Genomic DNA, 18,383 nt, shown 5'->3' with positions numbered 1-18,383 from the left:
TAAACCTTTGGCTTCTTTAATGGGAGAAAATGTGCTCTTTAAACAAAGCCATGCCAAAATCATACTTGGCCTTTGTGCAGCTTATTGGAAAAAAAGAAAAAAAAAGTTGAATGGATTGACTTGGCACCACATAATTTGACTTCTGTATAAAAGTTCAGTACTTCAAAGAAAGTCTCTGAATAGAAGAAATTGAAGTAAGCAGCTTTGAGAGAGAGAGGTGTGGTTACAAACCAGCAGTAATCATTAGCAGAGAAGGATAGTGAAATCCAAATTGTGTTTCCTACTGCTCATGCACAGGACAATAAGGGCATACAAAGAGTAGCTTAATCCCTGTGTCTGCTTCATCTCTTGCATGGGGCAGACAGAGGAGGAGAAGCAGCATTGGCTTCAGTTTTGCACCATGTTTAGACAGTGTGAACAGGGAATTCAAGTGTCTAGGAAAAGAGCTGATTCCCCATACTTTTCCTAGGAAAATGGGAATCGTTTTCCATGTTGGAGTCCAGTACCTGCTTCACTGGCATTTTAGTTCCAGTTCAGGATGGAAAAGTTTAATACAAACTTTGAACAGACACAGATTTCCATTTTCTGACCACTTCTAATTTCAGTCCATCATAAAGTAATAAAATATTCATGGAAGCTGTTCTTTGGTTTGGGGTGCAGTTTCATGACCTTGAGGAAGTTTCTGGAAATGTTTCTCTTCTGTGTTGTTTTGTAGGTTAAGGTAATTGGAGATAAACATGTGCAGTAGGCACACATTAACAAGTGGGTTATGCCTACAGATTAGATATCTGTCACATGTTGCATACTTCTGACTTATTAAGGCCATAAAATAAATGCCTCGGTGCTCCCTTTTAATTCCTGTATTTATTGAGTGGTGTCACTTAGAAACTATTTAATCTCTCATCCATCTGGGCAAGGGGGGCAATTTAGCTGCTATGTATGTATCACACAGTAGATATATAAGTGCTATAATCAAATGTTGCTTGTGTTATACATTACAGTAGTGGTTCTCAACCATTTTTGTACCAGCAACCATTTGTAAACATTGATGGCCAGTCCCTACCCAGTGCCCCTCACTCCCAAATCACTGTCTCCTGCCTCCTGGCCACAGACCTCTAGTGTGTGGAGCAGGGGATGGGTATGTAGGGCACAGGTGTGGGGGGTAGGCACCAAGCAACCCCCTCCTGGAACTCTGACAGCCTGCAAGGGGAAAGCAACATTTTTCTTCGTTAAAGGAGAATTCATTCTTAAAGTTTGTTGATCCTTTTTTTAAGTGTTTCGTGGTCCTTTCATATATTCTTGTGCCCTACTTCCGGGTCACGATCCATGGGTTGAGAAGTGCTGCTTCAGAGGAGAATTCCTGGTGTGGTGAGATAGGCCTTGATTGATTGATTTTTTTTCTTCTTTGTGTGGTATTAAACAGAGCAATAACTCAGATAATTAAAGTATAAATCAATTTTGTGCTTCAATATTCTTGTTTTATCACCTGACTGAATAAACTGGTTTAAGAAACCAACCCAGTAACAACATCAGTAGTGCATTGTCCTATTTTTATCTACTGCCTTTCATTCCAAAGGAACTAAAAGTGTTGTTCCAATGCAATTATACTCCTTACCATAATACACGATTATCCACTGTTGTTCAGTCACGTCTGTCACGAAACGTGACCATGGATGAACATTAATCAACAATGTTTGCCAACAGTTAAGTACTGAAAATGAGGAACACTGTCATTCAATTTGAACATTCAATGTGAAATTAAGTCAAACGGTAGGTAATTACCTAAATAAAGGTCAGGCTAGATTTACTGGAGTTACCACTTACTGGGGAAAAAAAACCTTACTGGGATGTATTTTTAATGAGCAAAACCAATCGGTTTACAGTATGGCTCAGGTGAACTCTTGCCATCTCCAGTAGCAAGGTAGGGGCCTGTGGTGGCATGGACACCAAGGCACACAGTTGACAGCCCAGAGATTGCAAACTTGAGCCCATAGCAGAATCACTTGTGGCGTGGCCCTGTCAGATTCCATTGAATCTGTGAATTCTGCTAAATACATTGTCACAAGGACATGAAAAAGGAAAGGAAGTAGCAAGGTGCTTTGGTTGAGTGCTGGCTTGAAGGGGAAAATGTAACCTGTTTCTTGACCATGTGTGACAGAGAGCCATGTCAAGACCGGATCTTAACATTGGCCCACCCCTCCATCTAGGGCAGTCTGCCCTGCCTCTCCTGCCACAACTTGCTGCTTAATAAACTGTATGTAAGGTGTGGGAGAATGCCCATTTAATGCTCCAATGCCTGGGGCAATATACATGGCTCTGACCTTCCCTACACCAGGTCCCATGCTTCACAAGTGGCATCATAAGTTGTTCATAACTTTGGCCTAAGGCTGAGCCAGACTCTCCCACTTGCTGGGCCTCTCACATTCTGCCCTTCACTGGATCTCATACATACTGCCCCTTCACACAGGGCCTCTTTCATCCTGCCCACTCTTACTGGGCCTCTTTCATCCTGCCCCTCACTGGGTCACTCACAAACCCGCCCTGCTTCAACAACCCACTCAGACCAACAAACTTACCTACTCACACTCCAGCCAGTCCACACGTAGCCCTTCGGGTTGCTCAAGCAACCCTACTCTATGTGATACTGGCCTTATGCCTCACACTGAGCTAAACTCCACCACCTCGATGGGCAGCTCATCCAAGTTTTTTGCTCTTGTGGGGGTTGGCTCCTGTGAAGCCCTTCAGGTTGCCCAAGCAACCCTACTCTACATACCCTCAGTGCAGCCCTTCAGGCCCGCCTGTGCAGACCCTACTCTGTACACCCATGCGCAGCCCTTCAGGTGCCACCACACACCCTACTTTGTGCAGGACTCCATATGCACTTTCACCCCTCACTGGGGCCAACTCATGCCACCTCACTGGGGCTCAGGGTTTTACATCTCACAGTCTCAGGTGTCTGCAAAACTGCCTGTGCCCCACTGCCTGTTCCTGATCTAAAATTACCCACTGGGTAGTGGGAGCTGGGGTTATAAGGTGCCCCTACCCACCTTTCACTGGGGAGGCAACTGGCCTGGCATTTCTGGGGAACTACCCTGCCACAGATAGTCCTACCAGGCCATCCTTCCCCAGCAGGGTGTAGTTTCAAGGTATACCCAGGACCAGGAGCCTCCTGCCATCCCCACAGCTTCTGCCCTGTCCTCCAAGGTGTTCCAAGCAGCTCCAGCTGGGTGGCGTCCTTTCTCTGGCTGCTTGCAGCAGCTACCACCTCAGCCCTGAGGGCCTGACCTAAAATGAAGGCCACTCACCCATCTCCTCCAATCACCTGGCACTCTTGCGGTCATGTGACTGCCTCATCAGGGCTGGCCTGTACCTGCTGGCTGCCCTGCTGCCTGTTCTCAGCCCTTCAAGTGCTCTTACACCATGCCTAGTTTTTTTCCTCTGGAAATCTACCATACACAGCAGAGCACCTTGAATTGGTAAGAGCAGACTAGCTGGAAGCCCACATCAGCTGGAAAATGACTAAGCAGGGTTGCAACAGTATCTGCTTACATGAGGGCCAGCTGCAGCTGCTTGTTAAACAATAAGAATTTGCCAACCTGTGTAAGAAATTGTTTCTTTTCTGCTCCTTTAAATGACAGAGCAGGCAACTCCACTTGCCAGGAAGCAAAACAGCAAGTGATCCTGTAATAAAATACAAAGTACAAAACTAATTTAAAATGATAGTTTTGGAATTACTTACTTATTACAATTATTCAGCATATTTAACTCTCTGAAGAGAAATGAAAACTGGCATCCTGCCAGCTTTTCAGAGAAGGGATAGTTTCAAAACAAGGTTTTTATTTTATGTGGAATTGACTTTTTCTACCTGATTTCCAGTGTTCAGACAAATGATTTCAGTTCACATGGGAAGGGAGGGCTGGGATAAGCTGTTAGAACAGGTTTTTGTCATCTGCACTGTAAATCACAGTGGTGTGCCAGCAGATGTGTTCGTGCTGTTGGCACACTGTTGTGCCTCCTGCTGTTACAAGAATCTGCCACTAGACTTCAGAAGAGCAGGTGAGCAGTCACATGCCGCCATGTTTGCAAATGGAATCTGCTGAGCCTCTGTCAGGAGGTTGAATGCTCTGTGTCCAGCCAAGGAAAGCCCTTAGAAGCAAGTATGACCATACTTAAAGATTATGAGTAGTCCTATTGGCTTCCGTAAGGTTGCTCATATATTTAAGCTTTAAAGTGTTTGAGTGCTGAGTTGTTTTAAGCCACAGTGTTTGGTCCCTTCCAGGATCATGCCTATTGTCCTGAGGTAGAATGCAGGACATGGGATTTTTCAAGGGCACTCAATGCTGGCCTAACTCTTGCTCCCACTGAAGCCATCTGTAAAATCCATTTTACTCCAAGCTTGCTGTGACCAAGACAGTTTCACAGAAGCTTTTTTTTTTTTTTTTTTTTTTTAAGTAAATGCCTCCTTCCTTCATCAGTTTACCACGTAGTTACCTAAAGCAGCCTAACATGCAAGGCTTTGGCCATTTCTTTGATAGTGTACAGTTTCCCAAAACTCACCAACAGTATGTGTAGTCAAGTTGCCCACATCATCCACATCCTGATTTTAATTAACAAATCTTCCCCTGGCTCAGGACTGCTGAGTTTCCAGAGACTATATACATAATAAAAGCAAGAGAGTGGTTCTTCAAGAGGAAAAGGAGAACTTGGGAGTTCTAGTCCTGAACTTGGGTCATGCCCCTGGTAAGCCTGTGGGGATCTTGGCAATTTCTTGACCTTCAATGTATGGTCAATTTATTTTTTTCCCAGTTTCCATAGGAAAACTTGAGGGGTTTCCCACTTTCCATTTTAGCATGGTGTTAGGAATATGTTTCAGAAGGGCTTGAGACTGGCTTTACTCTTCTTCCATATGAGTCAGTGTGAACAGTTCCATTTTGAAAATCCCTTCTCAGGGCTTTTTTGTTGCTTTGATGGGTAGACTGAGCTTTCATTTCACTCTGTATCACCACATGGACAAACAACACCTGTTGTATCTGAATCAAAGAGACTCAGAGGCTTCAAGATGACTTCAAATTTAAGATGATCCCCCAATACTTAAATTCTGTTTATTTTAAAATTATGAATATGTTATAATTTTCTATGTATAGAATCTAATTATTGGAGGATTACCTTACATTCATTCTGCCACTTTTGCAGTGGTAGGGGGAAGGCGGCACCCTTGCCCCCTGCCTCTCCACAACTTCTCCCTCCTGCAAGCTGCCTCCCCCGCATGCCCGTCAGCACCTGCCCCCCATATGGTGCTTGTTTTGCTGTCGCCTGCACTGCCTGCCCCCTGCCTGCTCTCCACAGACATTGTTGCTATGTGCCTGGGCAGGGGCTGCAGGTGATAGGTAGTGGGGGGAAGTGCAGAGGCTGCAGGGACAGGCAAAGGGGTAGCAAGTGGCTCCTGTGGCTCTGCTTGGCATTGCTCAGGAATGGAGTGTAACAGCCACAGCAGCTGCATGCCCCTCCTCCACCCTGTACTCAAATGCAAGATGAGGGCTTCTTTCCCCATGGGGGGAAAAAAACCTCATCTTGGATTTGAGTAAATATGATAAAATGGTAGTGCAAAGGCAGTGTGGAGGAAAGCACCTGTAGGAACTTCTCTTTGGTTTTCAGTTTTAATGTTCTCTCACTCTGTGGAGATTTACATAGCAATTGTCCACGAATGAGCAGATGGGCATATTTATAATAGGAGCAAAATGATTCAGACAGAGTGATATTTTAAGATGAGAGCTCACAGGAAATGAGCAACATGAGATTTGTAGGGGAAAGTTGATAAGCCTCAGAACTCTTCAGCTACAGTAGCTTCTTGACTCCCAAGTGGGGAAGGGATGTTATAGTGTTTAATCTCTGCATCAACCAGGAAGGGAGAGAAACATCAAATGAAAACAAGTCTCAGAATAATTACCAGGGATCATGGTTTTCTCTGATTAAAAAATGCCCAATTTTCAGATTTAAAAAAGTAACCCAAAATCCACATTTTTCGATGTTCAAAATGAAACACCACTATATATCTATCTATATATTAGTGGTGTTTCATTCTGATTATGGAAAAATGTGGATTTTGGGTTACTTTTTTTAATCCAAAAATTGAGGATTTTTTTTTTAAATTAGAGACAACCAGGATCCCTTATAATTATTGGGATGATTTAGAATGATTTTCTTCTGTGCTTCTAACTCAACAATGTTAAATATCTCCTTTGTGTGTCATATTAAAACATCATAATCAGGGACCTACTTATTTTGTAGTTTCACAGATTTTGTGGAAACGGCAAAATCCAGAATTGTCCATGAAATCTGCAAAATCAACAAAAAAGCTTGATAAAAATAAAATGCTGACTCCTGAGTGGGAGCCAGCAGTCCTTGCTGCTGGGAGGGAAGGCGCCAGTTGGCAGGGCAGTACCAAGGGCAGCAGACAAGATGGTGGCTGCCCCCTTGTCCCTCCTTTCCCCACTGGGGTTTCTCCGCCAATCAGTGCTGAGAGGTGGGGCCGCATGAAGAGCACACAGCATTCAAGATTGCAGACACCCCTCCCCACTCCTCCCTGCTGGTGCCCATTTACCAATCAGCACCAAGTGGCAGGGCTATTGTGAAATGCCCGCAAAATCAGCTCTGCACACTGTGAGTGGGTCATGAAAAGCTTTTTGTCTTGCCAAAATGTAAGTAGATCCCAATCATAATTTTCATGTTGGAGTTAGTGGAAATGCTCATTAGACCTTAAATTGATAGTCTATAATAGGGATGTCAAACTCACCTTATGCCCTGGGCGAGATCTGGATTGCAGGGCTCCTTTCAGGCTGGATTCAGCCTGGGGCATGAAAAAGCTGTGGTGGCAGTGGCAGCTCTGGCTCTAACCTGCAGCATGTGGGAGTGGCAGCACCAGCAGCTCCAGCTCTGGCTCTAACACAAGCTACATAGTTGGGGCCAGTGGCTGGGGAGGTAGGGCTGTGGCAATAATGACTGACGAAAGGGCCAAAGAGTGACAGTGTCTCTTTCAGCCTTTGCTCACCCCCCTGCCACAGACTGCTATGGCCACTGGTGACCAATGGGCCTGGATTCTGTAGCAGACCCTGGCCCCAGCCCAACTTCCAGTGGCCTGCCAGTAGTGCAGTACATCAGATGGACTGGATCCTTGGTCCATATCTTTGATACCTCTGGTATACAGTGTTGCTAACTACAATCCTGAATATTTCTTAAGACATTAAAATGTACAGAAAATGTAAACCAAAGTATAGTTGTACAATATTTTTTACACAACTTCTCTATAAGAGAGAGTACAATAAAGTATTCAAGGTATAGAGCAGTGGTCACCAGCCAGTGGATCTCAATCAACCAGTATATCTCGGAGCCTCTTGCAGTAGATCTCAGAGCCTCTTGGAGTTGATCTGAGACTGGGGTGGGGGACTGAGTGCCCACATGCATACACACATGCACCCCAGCCCAGCAGATCCGTCTGTCGGGGAAGGAAGGGGTGGGGGCTAGATCGAGGCCCCCGCAGTGAGGGACGGTGCTGCAGAGGCAGAAGCAGGGGTAAGTTGAGTGGAGCCCTGGCCAGGTGGGACTTACCTGCTGGGGAGGTGCTCCCCCAAATAATTTTTTCTCCCTTTGCCTCAATCTGCCCCCACTTCTCTCCCCACACAAACTGACCTGTTGGGTAGTGGGGGAGGGACAGGGGGTGTGTGGCACCAATGCATGGTAGATCTTGAGTTGCTTTTAAATGCCAAAATTGATCTCCTACTTAAAAATGTTGGAGACCACTGGTATAGAGTATTTCAACTGCAATTGAATCAGACACTTCTCTTCCTCCTTTTCTACCATTTTTTCTAGTGTTTTCTAGTGGTTTTGTACCACAGATTTTTGGATTTATTTTTTTTTAGTATAAGCAGCAAATTTTTAGCTCTAAAATACATAGGGAGAATTGTTTTCACATGCTTACCTCTTGGATCTATAAATCTAATCCGAAGATAAAGAACATTGCTACTTTTTTGTATCTGCCTGTTTAGTTTTAATTTTTTTTATTTTGTCTCTCTCTTTTTTGGGGGGTAACATCATCATGTAGGAGGCCAACTGTGAGCAGTCCCTGCCTGTCAACCTGACAAGAGCTCTGGAAAGGGAGGCACCAAAGGCATCTCCAAGAAGCAAGGTACAGTAAAATGGGCATGTAGTTAAACTTCCCTGACATACAGGAAGTGAGTCACAGAGAAACAGTAGGGGTTTTCTGGATCTGTAGAGATGAGAAGTTTCATGCCAACAAGAATCCTTGGGTCCTTTTCAGATTCCTCTATCATCATCCTGTTTCTTGTTAATGAAGCATGCAATCAATTAGTGAAGTTGCCTATTACATTGGGTTGATGTGAAAGCATTATATTCACTTTATACGTTGGCTAGTTCAAGGCCATATTTTAAGAATGGCATGTTACAAGCAAAAAGGTTTATTCCCAAGATTTTTCAGCTTGAGAGGGCTCAACGTGGATTGGATCAGTAGGGCCCAACCTTTTTTGCAGGTGTGCCATGAATTAGCACCACACCTTCCCAGTGCCACTCTGATCCCCTTCCCCTGGATGATCTGCTTTGCGCTGTCTGCTCTCTGACCAATCTGTTGCAAAGTTTTCTGTTCTCCACTTTACATCCCACTGTGCTGCCTGTCTCACAGATTCACAGAAGTTTAGGGCTGGAAGAGACATTGTGAGATCATCAGGTCCAGCCTCCCTGCTCTGGGCAGGAAAGACTGCTGGGGTCAAATAACTCCTTTTCCCTGTACTGCCATGTACAACACACTTGTGGCACTCATGCCATGGGTTGACCATCCCTGAACTATATTATTGATCCAGTGGTTTTATTCTATAGCCCACTTTAGGTGGAACTACAAAGGTGCTGAACATTGGCCTCACTCTGTTCCTATTGAATGTAATGGTAAAACTCAGGTTGGTTTTATAAGGAGCAGAGTTAACACTGTTCTGTGTGCTCTTGAAAATCCTTTGGTTGAGGATGGAAGATGCCCAGTGAACACTGGCCTCCCTGGGGTGTGGGTGAAGTCACGCCATCCCACTGACTCCCAGGGCTGTGTCTGCCATGCTGCTTCATGGAGGAGTCTGCCTGATATCCATGGCCTGTCTGGCCTTCATGGAACAGGAAGGACCTTTACTATACCTCTGTCCTCTACCATTTGTGGGGTGGCTACCATCCTAGAATGTTCTAGAAGTCTGTTGTTCTTTTGTTCAGGGCAGACAAAGAATAGCAGCTGTGACTGCCTGCTGGGCAGGGAGCCAACAGAGACAAGGCCATATCTGTATCTAATTATGCACATATATGCACACTCCCTGTACCTGTTACAAGGTCCAAGCACCAATGAACCTTATGCTAGTTTGTTAATAGCATGTCTCCTGAATTTAGAAGAGGGTCTGTTCTCTGTACAGAGGGATCTCCGCAACCATAATAGCTAGAACTGCACACTGAAATGTAAATTAAATAATTTATTGGAATGCTAGATTCCCCTTTTACAATTTAGATAAGTGAATTCTCTCTGGGTTGGACATTGGTATGGAAAGTTTCTACTGCCATGAGTGTTTGATTTTCAGATCAGCAACACAACTGTGTTTTCCAAAGCTGGTTTAAAGCAAGTGTAACATGAGATGTCAGTCTGGAGGGCCTGCATTTCTGCCACAGCTAGGTCATGCTTTTCTTTGAGAATGCAGTGTATTTATGGATTACTTTACAATAAATAGAGAGATCAAACACCTATTCTAAGAACAGTCAGATGGAACAATAAGAGTCCCTTGGAGCTGGTCTCAACTTTTTTGCTTCATTAATGCACACCCACATGACAACACTTACTTGGACACGTACACAGAGACACGCGCACACACACATAACTCAGTGAGGAACTGCTGTACACATTTTGCTGTTCCATTGCTTTGTTAGTAAGGTCTACTGAGGAGGGTTATGTTACTTTTTGACACATGCCCTTTATGTAGAATGCCTGTCACAGTCCTGAGACTGAGTCATCCCCGCTAACTTTATTTATGACTTCTTAGCTCTGACATGCCTATTTGACAGGAACTGACAAACATAAGGATGGACATGGATGTAAATGTAAGGATAAAGATACATGCAAGTCTTATCTTTCAAGAACCAACTTAATGATTTCCCCATTTAAGTCAGCATGTATTACATTTGCAGCATGTGCTCAAGTGTAATACATGCTGACTTAAACCTCATTAGCCAATTGTCTTTGGTCACCAGAGTGCATGTTTTGCTGAGTTAATACGGAAAATGCCCCCTTTCCTCCCCCATAGCCCGTTAGGCAGACAATACCATCTTAGTCTGTGTTTATAAGGGGCCTAGCACGGTGGTGATGTCCTGATCTATGATTAGGGTTCATAGATGCCATGATAACTCTCCAAGTCATAAATAAAATCCCTGGTGACCTGTGGCAGCCACAGCAAGAATATCTGTTAGGAAAAGAGGAAAATGACAGATTTTAAACAGTCACTCATTAAGAGCATTTGCCAATAGGCTATTTTATACGGGAAGCAAGACAGTCTTCTAGACACTTTGCAATATTTTTCAATAAGAAAATGCAATAATGCACAGCAGTGGTTACCAGCATTCCAGCTTATCAGTGTTGCTCCTCAGTGTGATTTATTTCTCTTGTATAGTGTAGTGTTTTATAGAAAATGGCACTCCCCAGCTCCCTGTCCCTTGCATCATGAGACACGGGTCATGAGCTTTGTACGTGCTTTTCTGCAATCTCTACAGCAATTGAAATAGATTAAAAGGCAGTATGTAGGAGAGCAAAGTCACCTTTTTAGTAAAAGCTATAGTCCCATATAAAAGGTCACCTGTGTAAACAGTGTGAGGAAAGCAGAAGGAAATGAAGGGAAAACTGAATGTAGGCGTGAGGTTCAGAGTTAAAAAGTAGTGGGCGTGAGGTTCAGAGTTAAAAAGTAGTGATGCATGTCTGAAAGCAGTTTTGTTGTGCTTTTTAGTACTCCTGTCCTGTCTCACTGTGATCTGTTGGCTTTTGATAATGGTGCATAATACAATGGTAGAAAAGGGGAGAAATACTTAGTTGGATCATTATCTGCCCATGCTTCAGTAGCAATTGAGGGGAAAGCACCATGTTTCCATGCATCATTATATGGCATGTTAATAATTCTTTTATCTAAACAGCTCTGCTGACATCATTTCCTCTATTAACAAGGATGTTTTCTTCTTTTCCTGTGGAACCAGTGCAAGACAAATAGGACTACTTAATGGGGATGGAAAAGGGCTTGTGAGTAGTAGCAAAGGTTTTTGTATTTGTTTATATTAAATCATTTTTTCTAGGGGAGGACCCCCACAAATACAAAGTGATACCCTTGGATTGTGATTTTATGAGCTGTTCCTCCAGGCTCACTTTCATGAGTTCTGCCCTAAACCACCTAAGATTCTTTTGACGACTTACGTTGGTATAACAGTAAAGAAACATAGCTCTTTAAACCTCATTTGTCATAGTTAGAGGGAGTGTTACAGTTGGGGCAGGGGAGGAGCTGGGAGTCAGGGCTCTCTCCTCCTATTCCAGGATTGTTTCACTTTTGGCAACCAGTCTCAGGGAATCAGGTACCCAAATCTGATAGAAGTTCAGTAAGAGCTGGTTGTCTGACTCCTTTACTGTTCTTTGAAAATGCCAACTATAACCCAGCAGGCTGTAATTTAACTATCTGTAAAATACAGATTATCAACACCACCCAGGACTACTGGGGGATGTAACTTATTACAGCTCAGTTGTGAGCCATGCTATGGGACCATTCAGAAATACAATGTCAGTGTACCCCTTTACTTACCCCGTCCAAACCAGGTACAAGGAACTGCTCCAGGAGGACACTGTTCCTGTATCCTGCACCTCCACCATGTCAGTGGCTGGCATCTATGAGTTGGCACATAAGAGTGGGCACAGATTACATATCCATCAGTCCAAGGGAGAAGCAGGGTGACCTAGCAGCACAGTTTGGGGAGAAGGTGAGCAGCAAACAAGGTAAAAAAAAAGGTTAGGGACCATTTAGAAAAGCTGGACGTGTACAGATCAATATGTACAGATTAACAATGCACCCAAGGATGCTGAGGGAATTGGCTAATGTGGCTGCAGAGCCCTTGGCCATTATCTTTGAAAACTGGTGGTCCCAGATGATTGGAAAAGGGTTAATATAGTGCCCATCTTTAAAAAGGGAAAAAGGAGGATCTGGGGAACTACAGACCGGTTATCCTCACCTCAGTCCCTGGAAAGATCATGGAGCAGGACTTCAAGGAATCCATTTCTAAGCACTTGGAGGAGAAGAAAGTGATTACGAATAGTCACCATGGATTCACCAAGAGCAAATCATGCCCGACCAACCTGATTTCCTTCTATCATGAGATGACTGGCTTTATGGATGTGGGGAGAGCAGTTGACATGATATACCATGACTTTAGCAAGGTTTTTGATATGGTCTCCCACAACATTCTTGCAAGCCAGCTAAGGAAGTATGGGTTGGATGAACAGACTCAAAGGTGGAAAGAAAACTGGCTGGATCGCCAAGATCAAAGTGTAGTAATCAATGGCTTGATACCTAGTTGGCAAACAGTATCAAGTGGAGTGGCCCAGAGGTCAGTCCTGGAGCCAGTTTCTTTCAATATCTTCATCAAAGACCTGAAAGAAGGGATGAAGTGCATCCTCAGGAAGTTTGCAGATGACACCAAGCTAGGGGGAGTAGTAGATATGCTGGATGGTAGGGCTAGGATTCAGAGAGACCTCAACAATTTGAAGGATTGGACCAAAAAAAATCTCATAAGTTCAATAAGGCAAACGCAAAGTCCTGCACTTAGAACAGAACAATCCCATGTACCAGTATAGGCTGGGAACTGCTTGGCTATGCAGCAGCTCTACAGAAAAGGACCTGGGGGTTACAGTGGACAGTAAACTGAATATGAGCCAACAGTGTGCCCTTGTTGCCAAGAAGGCTAACGGTATGCTGGGCTGAATTAGTAGGAGCATTGCCAGCAGATTATGGGAAGTGATTCTTCCCCTCTATTCAGCATTAGTGAGGCCATACCTGGAGTACTGTGTCCAGTTTTGGGTACTGTGTCCTGCTACAGAAAGGATGTGGACAAATTGGAGAGAGTCCAGAGGAAGGCAGCAAATTGGTGAGGGAGATGGGGGACATGACTTATGAGGAGAGGCTGAGGGAACTGGGCTTATTTGGTTTGAAAAAGAGAAGACGGGGGGAGATTTAATGCTGCCTTCAGCTATCTGAGAGGTGCTTACAAAAAGGATGGAAATAGACTGTTCTCAGTGGTGGCAGATTCATACATTCATAGATTCATAGATTGTAAGGGGCTGCAAGGGACCTTGCAAGATCATTGGGTCCAGCCCCCCTGCATTAGGCAGGAAAAACAACTGGGGTCAGGTGACCCCCTCAAGGTGACCATCCAGTCTCCTCTTGAAGATTTCCAGGGTAGGTGATTGCACCGCCTCTGGTGGGAATTGATGCCATTCTGGACATCCTGACTGTGAAGAAATTTTTCCCAATGTTAAGCCTGACAGTCTTCCAGCAGTTTGCGGCCATTACTCTTGGTTTTCCCCAAGAGTGCCCTGGTGAACAATTGTTTGCCAAGCCCCTGATGTATTCCCCTGATGTAGAGATAAGCTGCTATCAAGTCCTCTCTCAGCTTCCTCTTTTTTAGGCTGAAGAAGCCCAAGTTCCTAAGCCTTTCCTAATATGGCTTGCCTTGCAAGTCCCTGATTATACTGGTGGCCCTTCTCTGGACTCTCTCAAGCTTTCCCACGTCCTTGTTGAAGTGTGGCACTGAGAACTGGACACAGTACTTCAGCTGAGGTCTTACCAATGCTGAGTAAAACAGAAGAATCACTTCCTTGGTTTTGCTTGGGATGCATCGGTTGATGCATGCCAGAGTATTGTTTGTCCTGCTGGCTACAGCATCGCACTGCCAGCTCATGTTCATAGTATGGTCTATTATTACCTCTAGTTCCCTTTCAGTCATGGTGCTAGTCAATATGGCGCCACCGAGCCTGTAATTATGTTGGGGATTGTTCGTCCCCAGATGGGGCACGTTACAACTCTCAATGTTAAACTTCATCTGGTTCCATTCTGCCCAACTTGCCAGCCTGTTTAGGTCTGCCTGTATCTGCAGCCTATTTTCAAGCATGACCACATAACTCAGTGTTGTCCGTGAACTTGGCCAGTGAGCTCTTCACCCCCCACATCCAAATCATTGATAAAGTTGTTGAAAAGCACTGGACCAAGCATGGACCCCTGAGGGACACCATTGACCACTTCATGCCAGAACAACACAGATCCATCATTAGAACTCTCTGGGTCCTACCTTGCAGCCAGCTTCCTACCCACCTAAATGTTGAGCAGTTAAACCCGCAATCCTCCACTTTTCCCATGAAAACATCATGGGGTATCAGATCAAAGATGGTAGGACAAGGAGCAAGTTGCAGCAAGGGAAGTGTAGGTTAGATATTAGGAAAAGCTTTCTCACTAGGAGGGTAGTAAAGCACTGGAACAGGTTACCCAGAGAGGTGGTGGAATCTCCATTGTTGGATGTTTTTATACATGACTAGAAAAGCTTTGGCTGGGATGATCTATTTGGGGATGGTCCTGCTTTGAGCAGGGGTTGGACTACATGACCTCTTGAGGTCCCTTCCAACCCTAACTTTCTATGATTCTATGAGTGAATCACAGTCTGTTTTGGGGGCTGCTCCTGGAGCAGCACACCTACATATGACTCCCTTGCTCATAGCTTATGTTTATGATAAAAGGCCTTTGGTTAGTGAAAGCATTATTGTGACACTGGTGAGCTTCTACTCGATAAGCACAAAAGCATTCCTTCCTCCCCAGCTGTACTATTTCTTCAGGTTGACTTGGTAAGATTCTCTAATGTATTTTGCTGTGAGAAATTACAGAATTAATTGATGAGTGATTCCAAATAGAAGCTGTCAAACCAAAGGGCCAGTGCTTAGCACACACTCTTTGTTCAGCACCACTTCTGAGGAGGTTATACATGCAGGGAATAGAGGAACTGAACTCAGTCAGGTGAATGAGTTGCTAGGTTTGATTAGCAGAGATAGACACAAAACTTTGGTATTCAGAGGCAATCCAGATGAAGTGCCTACGAGCAGAGTATAGTTACTAAATCCTAGCCATAATTTCTGATTAATTTACCACCTGCACGATGTCTACACTATGAAAATTACCTGTTGCTGACAACATGTACTGGCAGCCAGTGTCTGAATCAATGCACAGTTGAACTGGAAGTAAAATGAACTGTGTTCAACAAGGTACAGAACCTGCAGTTGATAGTGTGGAGGGCAGCTGTGAGATCTGACTGTAGACAAAAGATGGAGCTCCGGCTTTTCTGAGAAAGGTACCTCTCACAATGGAAACGTTTCATGATTTCCACTGAGTGAGGAAGTAATAAACTGAGTAGGGAAAAGACCTCCACTGCTGGAGAAGAAGCACAGTAGCATTTGTTGCACAAAAACTCTCTGGGAAATCACTAGGCCTTGAAGGCAAGGAAAAAGCTCCTCTCTAGGTGGCACACAAAGGAACCCAAGGACACTCCATCTTGAAGGACATGTATACAGGGAAAGGGGATGGACACTACAGCTGAATGAATCATAAAAGTATTCTCTCTAAGCATCATATTTTAAAAATCATAATGTCCAGAAAAATTGGTAAATAAGAGGGGAAAAAATTAAAAGCCCATTTTAAAAGATCCCCAAGCACATCAAATAATTATTCTGTGAATTTTATTTGACTGGCTACCATGACCCTTTTGAATAAAGCTTAGACTAGCTCTGACATTTGCAGGCTTAATCAGCAACTTGTCAGTGATTGTCTCCATTGGAGCAGCTTACATAGAATCCATTGATAAGGAAACAAAGCTATGACATCACTTTTATTTTAAGCCCTGGGGGGGAATTCTTTGCTGGTGAACATAGGGTGAAGCTGCCCCTCCTTTATACCAGCAAAAAAAATTGGTTCGTCAGTCTGAAAAACTAACCAGGGAACTAGTCACCAGGGGAAAGCAAGTTTGAGGTTCTGGAAACTAAGATCACCTTTTAAGATAATAGGTACCAAAATTACATTAGGGACTTTGTCAACATTTAAAACAAAAATGGCTTCTGAATCTAGAGCAGCTATATGACTTCCCCACAAGTCTGACAGTTTTTGAGGCCAAAAGGAGGTTATTTATTGCAGTTAACCAAGAAAGGGGAAGAGAGATTGAAAATAGTACTGGTAAGAGGACTGTGAACCCTCTCTTATCACCAGCGTCATATTGAGCAATCTTCCAGTAGAGCCTCTGTAGATTTAGAGGCTTTCTCCACATTTCCTGTATTGAGCTCTCTCAATAGCTCTAAGGTTACATGTCACTGAAAGTTTAAACCTGGCAAGTTTTTGCACTTTGTTTAAAAGGGGGAGAAAAAAAAAACAGATGTGATTTTCTATCCAGTGTAAATGTTGTATTATAGCAGGACACTAATGCAAGATACAGAAATGCACTGTGAATTTTTTTTTAAATGGCAGCTTATAAAGAAGACAGTGCAGGCTGGACTGTCTAAAAGTATATGTCCAACAGCAAAATACTGTCCAAAAGCTAAATAAATGTAGCAGGGCTATGGAAAAGGATGGGAAGAGGTTTCCTCATCTTGTGAAACTTTTCAAGGTTTCAATGATGTTCTCATGCTGCAAGGTAAGGATGAAACCAAAACCTGTTGGAGTTTATCATGAAATACAAAGAAAGATACATTTTTGAATAGCTAGTATTGGCAGTGATTTGTGAAATGGGAAATCTAAGTTCAAGGCTTTGCTTTGCTATTCTTTCATATCCCGTGTATAGGCTCTAACCTCTTCTCAGCTATTCTGCAGTAGGTCTCCTTCACCCCTCACCTGTAGAATAAGACACACACACACACTTACTTTATGCAAGGTGGGACAACTCTATCAGGAGATATTGAGACGTCCACCCCAAAATACTGTTTCATGTCTCTGTGGTCCATGTCTCAGTCAGCAGCCACTAGGCTATCTGTTGTACTGGGTCTGTCTGTCTGTCTGTTCTCTGAGTAGAGAACACATTCTTGATAAAGGTTTTGTCTAAAAAGGTATGAGAAAAGGTTCAGTGGTCTTTTCCTTTTGGGAAACTGAGATAGTGAAAAGCTCCTGACAACATTTAATTATTCTCTGACCATATTTCATTACTCCTACTGCCCTGCACAATTCAGTCTTTTCTCTTTGTCATTGCTATTTTCAAGTATACTGAAATGCCCCTTTCAAATGTTAACACCATTGGTTTGGGCAGTAGTAGAACTAAGGTGGGGCAACTTGGGCAGCAACCTTGGGTGCCAACTTGGGGTGGGGGTGGGGGTGAAGGTGGGCAGAAAATATCAGCTTAAAGCTGCTACCAGGAGGCCCCACTGCCCCCTGCACTGCCATACCCCAAGCACTGAGCTGTCAGCCTGTGTGAAGCAGCAAGTATTTGCTTCGGATTTGCATTCAGCCAATTCGGAGGGACAGTGATTTGATTCAGTTGTGTCCCAATTTGATTCAGCTGATTTGGATTCAGAGATTAGGCACCAATTCAGAGATCTGGCCATAGAGTGTACAGGCAGTCTTCGACAATGCTGCACACAGCTGCCAGCTAGTAAGTCTGTTGTGGTGGGCAGAAGCGGGAGGGAAGGGGGTGGGGTGGGGGCAGATCTATGCCCCCACAGCGAGGGAGGGATTGGCGCTGGGGCTGGGACAAGCTGCCCAGCCGGGGCAGAGGGGACACAGGACTCGGGGAGGGGGGATCCCAGCACTGCGCACCACCATACACTGCCAGTCTGGGAGCTACTCTTCTGGTGGCTCCTCTGGCAGCTCTCGACACAGGTCCAGGAGGGCATGGGAATGGGCATGGGGAATTTTAGGGTGGCTGCAGCCCCCCATAGCCCCTGCTCCACTGTGCTCTGTGGGGCGGGTGGAGCCAGGGCTGTGCTTTGGGGTGTGGCTGGGGCTAGCCATCCAGAGTGCAGCCCTGGCTCCTTCCACCCCGCGGAGCGCAGCCTGGCGGCAGGCACCTGAGGCTAGCTTCCTGGAGCACAGTCCTGGCTCCGCCCACTCCACAGAGCACAGCCTGGCAGCGAGGGCTTGCTGCCCAGAGTGCAGCCCTGGCTCCACCCGCCTCATGGAGTGCAGCCTGGCAGCGGGTGACTGGGGCCAGCCTCCCAGAGCGCAGCCCTGGCTCCACCCACCCCACAAAGTGCAGCCCAGCAGTGGGTGGCTGGCACTAGCCTCCCAGAGCGCAGCCTGGTTCAGCCTGCC

The 18,383-nt window shown here is 44.8% G+C and overlaps 1 protein-coding gene across 4 annotated transcripts in view; it reads left to right on the top strand.

The window, feature by feature from the left end:
• The window catches only part of FAM13A (family with sequence similarity 13 member A), a 267,752-nt gene that overhangs the window by 83,838 nt on the left and 165,531 nt on the right, over nucleotides 1–18,383 (top strand). For all 4 annotated transcript variants that reach the window (XM_090037061.1, XM_090037060.1, XM_090037059.1 and 1 more), the window contains exon 6: nucleotides 8,099–8,182. In XM_090037061.1, the coding sequence (XP_089893187.1) occupies nucleotides 8,099–8,182 (84 nt within the window). The remainder of the gene's footprint in view (nucleotides 1–8,098; nucleotides 8,183–18,383) is intronic.

Source organism: Crocodylus siamensis, chromosome 2 (assembly GCF_052110815.1).
Source record: "Crocodylus siamensis isolate JL-2025a chromosome 2, ASM5211081v1, whole genome shotgun sequence".
NCBI lineage: Eukaryota > Metazoa > Chordata > Crocodylia > Crocodylidae > Crocodylus > Crocodylus siamensis.
Note: the sequence above shows the minus strand (reverse complement) of the source record. Positions and strands in the feature narration are given on the sequence as shown.